Here is a 15,478-nt window from a genome sequence, read left to right on the forward strand (position 1 = left end):
TTTTTTTTTGATAACATGTCTTTCTGTGTTTCCCTTGTTTTGAAACTTAACTATTTGCATGTCATACCACTTATATTGACCCTTTAATTCTCTTCAATTTTCAGTTTTTATTTGTTTTTATAATTCTACTTTCTGGTAGAATGCCTCTGGTTTATCTTTTCAGTATCTTTAGATTTATTTCTGCTATAGTATTTTTAATTTCTAATATTTTGGTATTCTCTGGATAGTTTTTTAAAATTGCCTCTTATCCTATTCCTTGAGCACAATCTGTTCTTGTACTTCCCTAGTATATTAATGACAGTCAATTGAAGTCTTCTTCTGCCCCCTGTATTATCTTTGCTTGTAGTGCATTTTCCAGAACAATGAGTTCTGCTATAATGTGATATATGCATTCCTAAAATTCACTGCATAATGCAAAATTGATTAGTTAAAGCCACAGGGTTTATGAGAGAATGGGATTGGGGTAGAACACAAAAACATTAATAATACTTTCTTTTTTTTTTTTTTTTTTTTTTGAGATGGGGTTTCACTCTTGTGGCCCAGGCTGGAGTGCAATGGCATAATCTCGGCTCACCACAACCTCCACCTCCCAGGTTCAAGCGATTCTCCTGCCTCAGCCTCCCGAGTAGCTAGGATTACTGGCATGCGCCACCACACCCGGCTAATTTTGTATTTTTAGTAGAGACGTGGTTTCTCCATATTGGTCAGGCTGATCTCGAACTCCCAACCTCAGGTGATCCTCCCACCTCAGCCTCCCAAAGTGCTGGGATTACAGGCGTGAGCCACTGCACCCGGCCTAATAATACATTTTTTAAAAGATAGGAACCTAATAAAAGCAGCACTTGCCAAATTGTTCATGAATACGCAAATACTGCAATAAATATGGCACTTATCTGGAAAAGACCTGAAGTTTGCCTGTGGAAGATAGGCATCAGAAGGGTTGCAGCTTATGTGTTACTGTGAAGTGTTAGAAGGAAGGTTATCTGAAATCAGAGGGAAGGTTGTAATACCAGACGTGGATGAGTGTGACTCATAACACATGGTGAACTGAGATAGCTAGTAACTGAGGTTTGGGCAAAATTTGAGCAAAGTTTTGATTACGCTTAAATTGTCCCTCATTTTATCAGTTGCATCGGGATAAATTTGTGTTTTTCAAGACAGTGTTACAGCAGAACTGATTATAATTTGTTTCAGATTCTGCCTTTTATGTAAGGAGTGATCCTCAAATGGATGCTAATCTTTGGCTATCATTTCAAGTGTAAAAGTGCTCTGTCCGGGAGGCTGAGGTGAGAGGATGACTTGAGCCCAGGAAGTCGAGGCTGCAGTGAGCCGTGATCACACCACTGCACTCCAGCCTGGGCAACAGAATGAGACCCTGTCTCAAAAACAAACAAATAAATAAATAAACAAACAAACACAAAAACGAAAGGCTGGGATCCCAGCACTTTGGGAGGCCAAGGGGGGTGGATCAGTTGAGCCCAGGAGTTCAAGACCAGCTTGGAGAACATGGCAAAACCCCATCTCTACAAAAAATAAAAAATTAGCTGGAATACAAAAATTAGCCAGGTGCAGTGGTGCGTGCCTGTGGTTCCAGCTACCTGGGAGGCTAAGGTAGGAGAATCACTTGAGCCCAGGAGATGGAGGTTGCAATGAGCCAAGATTGTGCCACTGCGCTCCAGCCTGGGCAACAAGAGTGAAACCCTGTCTATAAAAAAAAAAAAAAAAACCACTAATATGCTTATCAGAAGCTATTGATTCAGTGGGCCACACCTTAAGGTAATGGGCTGACAGGCCCAGCAGGTAATATTTCTGCTGCTTATGACTGCTAGAATTGGCCATTGGAAATCTGTTTTTAGTGTGCTGCCTTACTTCTGTGTTCAGCTGTCTGTGGAGACCAGATTCTGTCTGGTTCAGCCTACTAGCCTTCCAGCTGTTACTCCAATAAATGAGGGGCATTTTGAAGTTTGCAACTTTTAAAGAGATTTCAGAATTAAACTACTCCTGATAGCCTGTATTTTCAGCCTCATCCTGTACTCCCACATTCAGGGTTAGCTGGTAGGTCTACTTCCTGAGAGTTTCTGAGAATGGGTTTCCTCATCGCTTGGGTTTCAGATTCTTAATTCTGGTAAATCAGTTACCACTCATTCATCTCCTTTTCCATCTTCCAAACTTGTGTCAATCTTCCCTCTCATGTTGACTTTTTTACCATTTTTTTGTTCTTTTTTTATTTTTTTATCCTCATGGTGAAGTTTTAAGAGAACCAGAGGTAATTAAATGTGCTCAACCTATCATATTTAACCACAAGTTGATGCATTTATTTTTAGTAACATTTAGGAGGCCTTAATAGTTTATGTTAAATATTAATTAATGTCACATTTCTTTAATTATGTATTATATATTTAAGGCCTAAAGGCCCATTTTTACTTTTCTGAATAAATTTTTTCCAATCTACCTTTGACCTTTCTTTCTCAACTCTCTTCACCTCCTTTTTCCTTCATGATAGAATTTTTGTTTTTCTGGAACTCCACATTGTGTAGGCATACTCATGTCTGCTTTGTCTTTTTTGTTTGTTTGTTTGTTTTTGTTTTTGTTTTTGAGATGGAGTCTTACTCTGTCACCCAGAATCTCGGCTCACTGCAACCACCACCTTCCAGGTTCAAGCGATTCTCTCGCCTTAGCCTCCCAACTAGCTGGGATTATAGGCGCTTGCCACCATGCCTGGCTAATTTCTGTATTTTTAGTAGAGACAGGTTTTGCCATTTGGCCAGGCTGGTCTCAAACTCCTGACCTCAGGTGATCTGCCTGCCTCGGCCTCCCAAAGTGCTGGGATTACAGGTGTGAGCCACCGCGCCCGGCCTGCTTTGTCTTTAAGAAGCTTCTGGTGATTATTTCTTTAATTACTGATTTTCTCAGCCTCTCTTTTTGCTTTTGAAACTACAAGTATTTCATGTATGTGTATTGCCTCTATTCCTATTTTGTCTTTATACCAATGAAATCTACTTTATTTCATACTCTTCTATGCTCTTTTATTTCCATATTATCCAAAAAACAACGCTTAGGAAGGTTTACAGTGGTGACCTATTTATCACCAAAGTTAAAAGATTAAACTTCTTGAATTTATATATATATATATATTTTAATCAAAATTAATTTATTTTATCCATCCCTACCATCTAATCTTTTTTCTAAAGAATCTTCCATGACTGATAGGTCAGTCTGTATTCTAGTATCTAGTAACCTGTGGAGTATTATTTCTGTTTGACTGCTAATGTATCTTATATATTTTCTTTATAACTCATCCCTCATTCTTTCTAATCTACACTTGTGGGTGTTTTTTAATTAACTTGCATGGGGTCTTTATATCTACCTTTAACTTCCAACTCAACATTGCTATAGATACTGGGCAACATTTAATATCAAATAGTAAAGATAAGGTATTCTAGCTCTTATTTCCAGTTTCACCATTTATTTGCTTTTTGACTTTTTATAATTTTCTGCCAAATTTATCTCTGCCTTTCTTTTTGGATATCGATCTTTTTATCCTGAAATTTTGCTGAACTTATGTATTCTATTTTTTTTAGTGGCTTTTTAGAATTTTCTGTATACAAATTCATATGTGCAAATGGAGATAGTTTTCCAATCATGTTAACTTTTATTTCCCTTTTCTTGCCTAATTGTCATGGCTAAAACCTTAAGTACAATGTTGAGTAAAAGTGACAAAAGCAGTCTTATTCCTGATCTTAGGAAGACAGCATGCAGTCTCTCTCCATAAAGTATGATCTTAGCTGTGAGTTTTTTATAGATACCCTTTATCAGGCTGAGGAAGTTCCTTTTTATTCCAGTTTGTTGAATGCCTTTATCATGAAGGGTATTGGATTTTTATCAAATGCTTTTTTCTGCACCTATTTTGGTGGTTATTTTATTAATAAAATGAAGGCCAGGTACCATTTTATTAATATGATGGATTACGTTAATTTTTTAAAATGTTGAATCAATCTTGCAATTCTGGGATAAATCCCACATATTTGTAGTATATAACCCTTTTTATATGTTTCTGGATTTGATTTGCATCTCTTTATAAGGGATGTTGGTCTGTAGCTTGTTTCTTTTCTTGTGATTTCTACATCCCTTTTTAAAGGACTTCTTTCTCAAGTCATTATTGCAATAATCAAATTTTCATGATGATCCTGGTTGGATCAAGACTTGACTATTACATCCTTCTTTTGTCATGGACGTACCTTCTTTTAAAGTAATTTTTCTGGAATTAGCCTCCAAAAGTAATGAAATAATTTGTCTTACTTGCTTTTAAAAATATTTTTTGGCCGGGCGCGGTGGCTCAAGCCTGTAATCCCAGCACTTTGGGAGGCCGAGACGGGTGGATCACGAGGTCAGGAGATCGAGACCATCCTGGCGAACACGGTGAAACCCCGTCTCTACTAAAAAATACAAAAAACTAGCCGGGCGAGATGGCGGGCGCCTGTAGTCCCAGTTACTTGGGAGGCTGAGGCAGGAGAATGGCATAAACCCGGGAGGCGGAGCTTGCAGTGAGCTGAGATCCAGCCACTGCACTCCAGCCCGGGCGACAGAACGAGACTCCGTCTCAAAAAAAAAAAAAAAAAATATTTTTTTCTTTTACACATTCATTTTTTTCACTAAATTTGTTTTCTGTCCTCAGTTTCAACTTCTCTCTGTTTTAGACAATTCACACCTCTACCTTCTTGTATTGCAGTTGTTATCATTGTGTATTCCTATTCCCAGCCCTGCACTATTTCTCCTCACCCAGATACCCTTTCACATTCCTTGTTATTAAGCATCCTTTCTGCCCTGCTTTAGAGATAATTCTTGAGTCCTACTACTTAAAATACCTTAGCCAAGAAACAGAATAGAAGCATTAATACCAAATTCTCGTCAATTCTAGAGATAAACATGTACATAAAAATGCCACAAACTTCAAAATCTATGTAGCTTTAAACTATTTTGTGTTACCCTGTTTTCTTTCCTTGTCATCTTTTTTTTTTAATTGTGCTTGGATTATAAGAATCTCAGCATCCATATATCAATATTAATAGATAAACTTGACTTCAGGAGAGCAAAGACAGAGATTTTTTTCTTGCTTAACATAGGTCCGTGAACACAAAGGTTTATTTTCTTTTGTTTGCTGTCTCTATAGGTAGAGTACGTGTTTACAGATAAAACTGGTACACTGACAGAAAATGAGATGCAGTTTCGGGAATGTTCAATTAATGGCATGAAATACCAAGAAATCAATGGTAGACTTGTACCCGAAGGACCAACCCCAGACTCTTCAGAAGGAAACTTATCTTATCTTAGTAGTTTATCCCATCTTAACAACTTATCCCATCTTACAACCAGTTCCTCTTTCAGAACCAGTCCTGAAAATGAAACTGAACTGGTAAGTAATTTTTAAATTAATAAATAAGGGTTTCATATGAAATAATTCTCTGCAGTAGTTGATGAGTTGCAGGAAAAAAAGTTTGTGTCAGTAGAGCAAGGAATATATATTTGAAATTCATATCAGACAGTTTAACTTGTCTGCCTTAGCTCTTTGAGTATTTAAATGGAACATAGTTAAGAAAAGCCCTTACTGCCTTGAAGTGAAGAAGACTTTCTTTGAAAAATAGAGCTTAAACTTATTTAATACTTTTTGAGACCTCACTTCTTCTATAAAAAAGTGTTCCCCTCTACTTGCAGTTTGGTTGTACCTCCTAAAAAGATGCTCACATGTTGAAGGGTCCTAAGCAAATGTGACATTTTACTTTTTGAAGGCAGAAACAACCAACTATTATTCAGGCAATCAAGGTTGTAGCACTCTTGTTCTAGATCTTAGAATTTTGCCTCTGGTTTCCTAAATGGTATGTGGAAATGATATTTTTATCATGAATATGAATTACATTTTTACAGATTAAAGAACATGATCTCTTCTTTAAAGCAGTCAGTCTCTGTCACACTGTACAGATTAGCAATGTTCAGACTGACTGTATTGGTGATGGTCCCTGGCAATCCAACCTGGCACCCTCGCAGTTGGAGTACTATGCATCTTCACCAGACGAAAAGGCACTAGTAGAAGCTGCTGCAAGGTAATTTAGTCTGATTTCCAGATCTTCGGAAAAACACCGTTTAAATAAATGCAACAATATTAGAATCATAATTTAAATTTTTCAAACATAAATTCATTTTAAGTTGTCAGAATTCATATAAATACATAAAAATAGAAGTACAATTTAAATTTTAAATGACAATTTGAAGTCATTTTATTATCAAGCTTGCATTCTTTTTTTTAAGATCTCTTTGAAAGTCTGATTACTATAAAAATCTGTGTAATAGAATTTATGAAAAATGCTTGTGTATATGTTGTACTACATCTACTCTGATCCTTCTAATCCTCCTAGTCCTTAAAAGTATATATGTGTGTATGTGTATATATTTTCTTTTATATATATAAAAGAATATAAGAATATATATAATACATATAAATGTGAATATATAATATATAAATGTGAATATATAAATATATAAATGTATACATAAAAATAAAAATGTGTGTCTATATATATATATATATATATATATATTTTTTTTTTTTTTTTTTTTTTTTTTTTTTTTTTTGAGATGAAATCTCACTCTGTCACCCAGGCTGGAGTGCAGTGGCGTGATCTCAGCTCAGTGCAGCCTCTGGGGTTCAAGCCATTCTCCTGACTCAGACTCCTGAGTAGCTGGGACTACAGTCACAGGGCACCACACCTGGCTAATTTTTGTATTTTTAGTAGAGATTGGGTTTCACCATGTTAGCCAGACTGGTCTTGAATTCCTAAACTCAGGTGATCAACCCGCTTTGGCCTCCCAAAGTACTGGGATAACAGACATGAGCCACCACTCCTGGCACCAAAGTAGTGATATTAAAAGGAAATATTTTTAAATGCATTTTAAATTTTGATTTTAAATGTTTTTATTCAAGTTAAGCTATAGTGACATTGTGAAATATGCAGTATTATTTCTTAAGTCTCACTTTTTTATCCTTATAATGTCTAGGATTGGTATTGTGTTTATCGGCAATTCTGAAGAAACTATGGAAGTTAAAACACTTGGAAAACTGGAACGGTAATTTTTTTCATATATTAGAATGTTCTCTGTGTTAAGTGTATATAGTATAGAATAGGGATCAGTAAACTGTGGCTCACAGGGCAAATCTGGCCTATTTTCTGTTTTTCTACAGCCCGCAAATCACATTACTTTTTTTGTTTGTTTGTTTGTTTGTTTTTGTGACAGAATCTTGCTCTGTCACCCAGGCTGGAGTGCAGTGGCACGATCTTGGCTCACTGCAGCCTCCATCTCCCAGGTTCAAGTGATGCTTGTGCCTCAGCCTCCCAAGTAGCTGGGATTACAGGCATGCACCACTATGCCTGGCTAATTTTTGTATTTTTAGTGGAAATGTTGACCAGTATGGTCTGGAACTCCTAGCCTCAAGAGATCCACCTACCCTGGCCACCCAAAGTGCTGCGATTACAGGCATGATCCACCGTGCCTGGCCCACATTAAAAAGAGGTAAAATATGCAACAGAGACCATATATGGCCGCAAAGCCTGAAATATTTACTCTCTGGCCCTTTACAGAAAAAGTTGCTGAACTCTGCTCTAGAATGATGTTAACATTATATTGTATCTCATCATAGTTATAACAATAGTCTGCTTTGAATATTTCATCTATATTTTAGCTTAATGATTCTTGAATTTACTTGTATGTTTATTTTTAGATGCTCCTGGGTAATGAGTTTTGTAGGTTTCTACTCAGTGAATAAAGAAAACTTTCCTTATATTTCCTGTGATTTTTATCTTTCAAACATGAAGGAACAGCTGTCTATATCTAGTTTTTCCATTCTTTGATAAATTAGTTCATGCTTAATATACTTACTCCTTTCATGGTTTTAGCAATTCTGATCATATGTCAATTCCAGCTGTGCTTTTCCAAACTATGCTTTTCCATACTAAATAGGGCCAATTCTTTGGCTACTTTTATGTGAGAGTCTGTCTAGCTTATTTCATCAACTTACAAACCATATTCAATCATTGTTTTTCTTTGAGATGTGTGAAGATTTCATATGTAAATCACTGTGTAAGATTCATCTGGAATACTTTAAGCCACACCTCATGTAGCCACACAAATTCTTTTACAGCTCCCTAGAGAGGCACGAGGGAATGGACCCCTGCACACACACACCCAGGTTCACAGTCACTGCTATAATGAGCCTTTGATATTAATGTGTGTTGTGTTTGTCAGGTGTATTAGGACAGAAAAAAGCACTGAGAATCAGTTACCTTTTTCAGTCAGAAAAACATGGAGCTGGGCAGATGTGGATTCCAGTCTTTGCTCTGCCACTCAAGCTTACGTGACTTTAGGCAAATTACTTAATCTCTCTGAGGTTAATAGTCCTCATCTATAAAAATGAGATAAGACCTACTTTCTTGGCTTCTCTTGGTTGTTAAACGACATAAGGTATGTAAAATATATGGCATTTGGTAATTACTCAGTGTCAGTCTCTTCTATTTCTTCCCTGTTTTGTTATTAATGTCATGTAACCTATCATGAAAATGTGATTAATTCTTGTTCTAAATTAGCCATTTTATCTTTGATATGGATTATTTCCATATAGTCACTTCATATTATTTAAAAAAAGTAAAGTTTTTGTCTTTCTTACTTTTCTTTAGGTACAAACTGCTTCATATTCTGGAATTTGATTCAGATCGTAGGAGAATGAGTGTAATTGTTCAGGCACCTTCAGGTAACCAATCTAAACTTTCATGAATTTTTATTTATGTAATATTAAGAGTTTGATAACTTTTTTTTTTTTTGTCTGTAGGTGAGAAGTTATTATTTGCTAAAGGAGCTGAGTCATCAATTCTCCCTAAATGTATAGGCGGAGAAATAGAAAAAACCAGAATTCATGTAGATGAATTTGCTTTGGTGAGTGCAAATTTCTATGATTTAAAAAACTCTAAAAGATATATTTATGAGAGATTTCAGACTTTATTTCTTATAATTTATCAAAAATTATGGAAATTCTGCAGTTGTGTTACACTGTATGTTGGCTCCACATTCCTTTTATGAAAACTGACTTTTAACGCTTTTAACGCAAGCTAAAATATATCTTCTCTTCAAACCTATTCTACAGTCAGGGCATTTCTGGTTGCAAAGTCTACTCAAACTACACTATTTTAAAAGAGTGTTTATTAAACAAACATAGGGAAATCCTAATGATGTGGAGAAACTGGAACCCTTATACACATATTGCTGGTAGAATTATAAATGGTACAGCCACATTGAAAAATAATTGGGCTAAGTTCCTCAAAAGGTAAACATCGAGTTACTGTGTGACACAGCAGTTCTACTCCTGGGTGTACACCCAAGACAGCTGAAAACATGTCCACAAAAAAACTTATACACGAATGTTCATAAGCAGCATTATTTCCAATAGCCACAAAAATGGAAAACCCAAATGTCCAACTAATGAGTGGATAGGCAAAATGTGGTATATCCATATAATGGAGTATCAGTTGGCTGTTAAGAGGAATGAAGTACTGATGTATGCTACAACATGGATGAATCTTGAAAAGATTATGCTGAGTGAAAGAGGCCATAAAAAAGGCTATATATTAATAATACATTTATATGAAATATCCAGAATAGGCAAATTCACAGAGAAAGCTGATTACTGATTGCCAGGGGCTGGAGGAAGGAGAAAAAGGAGAGTACTCGTGGGAGCAATGAGATATTGTGGATTTAGATAGTGGTGATAATTGCACAACTCTGAATATGCAATAAAACACTGATTTGTACTATTTGAGAGGTGAATTTTATGGTATGTGAATTATATCTCTCTTATTTACAAAATTTAAAAATATAGGGGAATCTTATTAAAACAAAGAGCCATCATTCATGTAAATAACAAAATTATTTTGCAGTTGTCTCTCAGTCTTAGAACTTCTTGGTCTCTCATTTTTGCATTTCTGTAAATGTATACTCCACACTCACCTCTGCTCATCTGCCTTCTTTAACAGTTTATGATTTTTTTCCCATTATTTGTTTCCTAATTGTTTATGTTCCAGTTTATCCACCACATTGTAACATCTGTGAGAACAAAGACATGGTTCTGCCTTATCACCATTTTAATATTTAAAATAATGATGGCACATAGTTTGTGCTTAGTATTTGTTATAGAATGAATTCGTGTATTAATAACAGATGGTTCTTTATCAACTAAAAGAAGCACATTTATAGGTATGGGTCATTTATAAGTCAGGGAATGGCAATGTTTAGAAATCTGCTAAATAGGGCTGGGCGCAGTGGCTCACGCCTATAATCCCAGCACTTTGGGAGGCCAAGGCCGGCAGATCACGAGGTCAGGAGATTGAGACCATCCTGGCTAACAGAGTGAAACCCCACCTGTAGTCCCAGCTACTTGGGAGGCTGAGGCAGGAGAATCGCTTGAACACAGGAGGCAGAAGTTGCAGTGAGCCAAGATCGCACCACTGCACTCCAGCCTGGGCAACAGAGCAAGACTCCGTCTCAAAAAAAAAAAAAAAGGGAAATCTGCTAAATAGTGTCATATAGTATTTTTAAGTCTATGCTTTCCAGGTTGTTGTTAGAATATTTATTATGGGGCTCAGCACAGTGGCTCACGCCTGTAATCCCAGCACTTTGGGATGCTGAGGCAGTATCACTTGTGGCCAGGAGTTTGAGACCAGCCTGGGCAATGTAGCGAGACCCCATCTCTACAAAAAAATAAAACATAGCCAGGCATGGTGGCACGTGTCTATAGACCTAGCTACTCAGGAGGCTGAGGCAGCAGGATCACTTGAGCCCAAGAGTTCAAGGCTATAGTAAGCCAAGATCATACCACTGCACCCCAGCCTAAGCAGCAGAGCAAGACCCTGTCTCTAAAAATAAAAAAGAATATTTATTATTGGTTTTCTTGAAGAAAATGCATGTAACAAGAAAAGGAACTTTTATAAGTCTTTAGATTTAGATATCAATTTTCAGAGATGAATACTATAAGAAAACTTTGAGCCTGGTAGAACCAGATAATCAATTCTGATTCCAATTCACTGGTAAAGATATATTCCTTAAAATCATTTATTTGATAAATCTAAAAAGTATTTTTTATAATGGCCATTTTATTGACTTCTTTATTTGAAAGGCAAATTTTGTCATACAGTGAACCTTTAGGAAATTATGGTCTCCTTTGCTTTAGAAATTTTATGAAATAGGTAAAAATGGAATTGTAAGTTAAAACAGGAAGGTAGAACCTGCAGCTGTCTCTCTCTCGACAGCCTTGAAGGTATTAAGAACTTTCTGGCTTTCCGTGTAACACAGTTTAAAAACCACTAATAGGATAGTCTTTATGATCTATTCTAGGCTCTAATATTCTACAATTCAGTGACCTTAATTATTTTCAGCAACTTTTTATTTTTTATTTTTTATTTTTTTGAGACAGAGTCTCTTTCGCCCAGGCTGGAGTGCAGTGGTGCTCTCTCGGCTCACCTCCCGGGTTCACGCCATTCTCCTGCCTCAGCCTCCTGAGTAGCTGGGACTACAGGCGCCCACCACCATGCCCGGCTAATTTTTTGTATTTTTAGTAGAGATGGGGTTTCACCATGTTAGCCAGGATGGTCTCGATCTCCTGACCTCGTGATCCACCCACCTCGGCCTCCCAAAGTGCTGGCATTATAGGCGTGAGCCACTGCGCCTGGTCTATTTTGAGCAACTTTTTACAAAAACATCAGCAGTTGAAAGATGTATATGTGTCCCATGACTCAGATCAGTAGGGCTTTGTGACACTATTTATTTCCTGTCACTAGGTGTTGGTACTTTTTAAATGATTTGTGATTGACTTTTGGTACTTGGTCCTCAGTGTATTTTGATAGTGACTTCTTGATTTTCTGTTAGTTGTTTGTGTTCAATTTTTGTCTTTAATTTTTGTTTGTTTCAGAAAGGGCTAAGAACTCTGTGTATAGCATATAGAAAATTTACATCAAAAGAGTATGAGGAAATAGATAAACGCATATTTGAAGCCAGGACTGCCTTGCAGCAGCGGGAAGAGAAATTAGCAGATGTTTTTCAGTTCATAGAGAAAGACCTGATATTACTTGGAGCCACAGCAGTAGAAGACAGGTAAGTATCAGATAAGTAAACAATATTATTTTTCTCTCATAAGAATTTTTGTAACCAAGTGTTCTAATATGTGGCATAAATTCTCTTTACTAACATCCTATGATAAATTAATATATTTAAGATCAAAATAGAGAACTAAATTCTTAATTTTTCCCAGTCAGTATGTACAATTTTTGTTCTAGCCAGATATCTGAAATCGATGAAAGAAACCAGCTCTCTATAGTTTTTTCTTATAGGCTTGAATCTTTAGAATACTCCTCAGTGTGTCATGCAAACACTTGAACCACCTGCTTAATTCTCCAGCCTTCCTTCCTACCACTGTCTCCTTCTGCTTTATGTTTCAACAATACCAGACTGTCTCTGCATGCCATCTGTAGCTAAAACTATTCTGTTTTGTGCCTATGTTGGCCTTCTGCCTGGGTGATTCTTCCCTTCACCATCCCTCTGTGACTACCTATTCATAAAGTATAGCTTAGATATAAGGTCCACTCAAGTAAGACCTTTCCTGACACCTAAGAGGATTAAAAATTCTCTTCTTTGTGAAGTCTCATTGTAGGTAGTTCTGTTGTTGTCTTTGTGGCACTATATTTTAATTATTTGTTTAAAGACTTCTCCTCTGTTAACCTGTGAAATCCTTGAAGTCCATTTATTCTTTGTCTTTGTTCCCAGCACCTATCTCAATGTCTGTTTCACAGTTTCTTAAATTTAGCTGAATTCTGAGATTGAATCCTGCAGATTAAGTCTGTTGTTATGTTTACCTCCACCACCTAGACCTAAGGGTGTTTGCATATTTTTAAAATCTAGGTTTTCATTTACTTTTTGGTTGTCCTTACGAGATTTCTGAGACTCACCTAAAGTTAGCTAGACCTTTATTTTCTACAGTCTGATTTTTGAACTATATGAGTGGTTTGAGTTTTTTTTTAATCAAAATAAAAAGAGAAAAATCTTCTTTTTTGAAATGTAAGACTTCCTAATAAAACAGGAGTTTATGAAGAGCACATAGTTTCATCCTATAAATAGCAACTTTGAAGATACATTCTTAATATATGAAATTGTAGATTTGAATTGATTTTGTGTTAACCAATCACCAATCTGTTTATTCATGTTTCTTAATGAGAGGAAATTCCAGTTATATTGCTATGTTATGTAATAACATGCATAAGTCAAGGAGTTTAGAATTATCCTTAAATATACTATGTAGTTTAACTTAAAATACAGTCATAAAAGTATTCTCTACTACTAATTTGTTTCTTTTCAGACTACAAGATAAAGTTCGAGAAACTATTGAAGCATTGAGAATGGCTGGTATCAAAGTATGGGTACTTACTGGAGATAAACATGAAACAGCTGTTAGTGTGAGTTTATCATGTGGCCATTTTCATAGAACCATGAACATCCTTGAACTTATAAACCAGAAATCAGACAGCGAATGTGCTGAACAGTTGAGGCAGCTTGCCAGAAGGTAAGAATATAGGTAACTGTATCGTACCTTTCAGGGGTTAGCAAACTGTGGTTCCCTGGGCCCGATGATATAGCCCACTGTCTCTGCCTGCTTTTTACAGCCTGTCAGCTAAAAGTAGTTTTTACATTTTTTGATAGTTGAATAGAAATCCAAAGAATAATAATATTTCATGAAGTGAAAAGTATATGAAATTCAAATTCCAGTATCTATAAAGTTTGATTGGAACACAATCACTTTCGTTTGTTTACATGTTATCAACGAGTGCTTTTACATTACAGCACCAGAATTGAGTAGTTGCAGCAGAGACTTTACAAAATACTTCTCTTCACCTTCACACTGCTGTTTGATACGCTGCAAATCACAGTGAGATACATATAATGTGATAGTGTTTGGAGTGCCATGCATAGCACCATATCGCGACATTTTACCATTTTTTATTGTCAGTATATGGCCATCATGTCAAAACAAGAAAAGAAAAGTGGACTTTTAACATTACACTTTTTTTAAAAATCACTGTGGATAGGGGATTATTTTATTTTTGAATTAGATGGCAAAGCATTATTTATTATGCATTGATATGTTAGCTGTGCTACCTGTTTGAAAAGACATTTTCAAAGATGAATTATAAATCTCATTACATACAGTTCTATCGTATTGAAATGTAAAAATCTCGTTACAGATAGGCATTAACAGATGAACATTTGCAATGTTAACTTTGAACCCCAGTTAAACAAAATATTATCCCTTGCCCAAAAATATTTTCATTCTCATTAGTAAACCTCTCATTTAAAAAATTATACTCAATGATCGCTACATCCTTAACTTAGTGAAAATTTTGTTGAGATTTTTTCCTCTCATTCGATAACTACCTATATCCTCAATTTTGCCTCTTGGCCCACAAAACCTAAAATTGAAATATTTACTCTCTGGCCCATAACAGGAAACATTTGCCAACCCCTGATCTAGTTTACATGACCAAACTGGGAAATTAAGCTACATTTTACTGTTCAAGATTATTTCATAAGAATTTATACTCTAAATTCTGTCTTTTTTGTAAATCCATGCTTTATGGGCATATCAAAGTTTTGCCGCATATGGGGGCAAATGATGCCCCATTTAACACAGTCTAATTTTTCACAGTAAACTAGGGAGGGCTTCATTCAAGTCTCAGGGCTGCTTGCATGTAAGCGTGTTAGGTCTCCTGCAGAGTTCTGTTGTTTGCTGTCTTGTGATACTAATCCAGAAAAATAAACACAGAGAGACAATACCGTAGTTGTTAATATACATTCAGTGTTTTATATTTCTATTTTTTATGCAGGCATTTATGTGATACCAAAGTCTGGATTTCATCTTTTTAAAACCTATTTAAGAGACATTTTTAAAAGACCATACAGGGTTATTTTGTTGTTGTTGTTGTTTGTTTGTTCGTTTGTTTTCTGAGACAGAGTTTCACTCATGTTGCCCAAGCTGGAGTGCAGTGGCGCACTGGGTTCACCACAACCTCCGCCTTCAGGGTTCAAGTGATTCTCCTGCCTCAGCCTCCTGAGTAGCTGGGATTACAGGCATGCATCACCATGCCTGGCTAATTTTGTATTTTTAGTGGAGACAGAGTTTCTCCATGTTGGTCAGGCTGGTCTCGAACACCCGACCTCAGGTGATCTGCCTGCCTCAGCGTCCCAGAGTGTTAGGATTATAGGTTATATTATATACAGGCCGCACCCGGCCTGTATAGGGCCTATTTAAAATATCTCTTAAATAGGGTCACACTGGATCTTTGAATGCAAAAAGACAATTGATTTAGCTAATTATACTACAATTTGGGGACAATGT

The 15,478-nt window shown here is 36.2% G+C and overlaps 1 protein-coding gene across 9 annotated transcripts in view; it reads left to right on the plus strand.

Annotated features, from left to right (window-relative positions):
• The window catches only part of LOC105480101 (ATPase phospholipid transporting 11B (putative)), a 137,333-nt gene that overhangs the window by 71,440 nt on the left and 50,415 nt on the right, over positions 1 to 15,478 (plus strand). For all 9 annotated transcript variants that reach the window (XM_011738539.3, XM_011738541.3, XM_024792433.2 and 6 more), the window contains 7 exons: positions 5,171 to 5,413; positions 5,923 to 6,098; positions 7,051 to 7,119; positions 8,724 to 8,797; positions 8,876 to 8,979; positions 12,005 to 12,186; positions 13,445 to 13,648. In XM_011738539.3, the coding sequence (XP_011736841.2) occupies positions 5,171 to 5,413; positions 5,923 to 6,098; positions 7,051 to 7,119; positions 8,724 to 8,797; positions 8,876 to 8,979; positions 12,005 to 12,186; positions 13,445 to 13,648 (1,052 nt within the window). The remainder of the gene's footprint in view (positions 1 to 5,170; positions 5,414 to 5,922; positions 6,099 to 7,050; positions 7,120 to 8,723; positions 8,798 to 8,875; positions 8,980 to 12,004; positions 12,187 to 13,444; positions 13,649 to 15,478) is intronic.

The sequence above is a fragment of the Macaca nemestrina genome, chromosome 2, assembly GCF_043159975.1.
Source record: "Macaca nemestrina isolate mMacNem1 chromosome 2, mMacNem.hap1, whole genome shotgun sequence".
NCBI classification, from domain to species: Eukaryota; Metazoa; Chordata; class Mammalia; order Primates; family Cercopithecidae; genus Macaca; species Macaca nemestrina.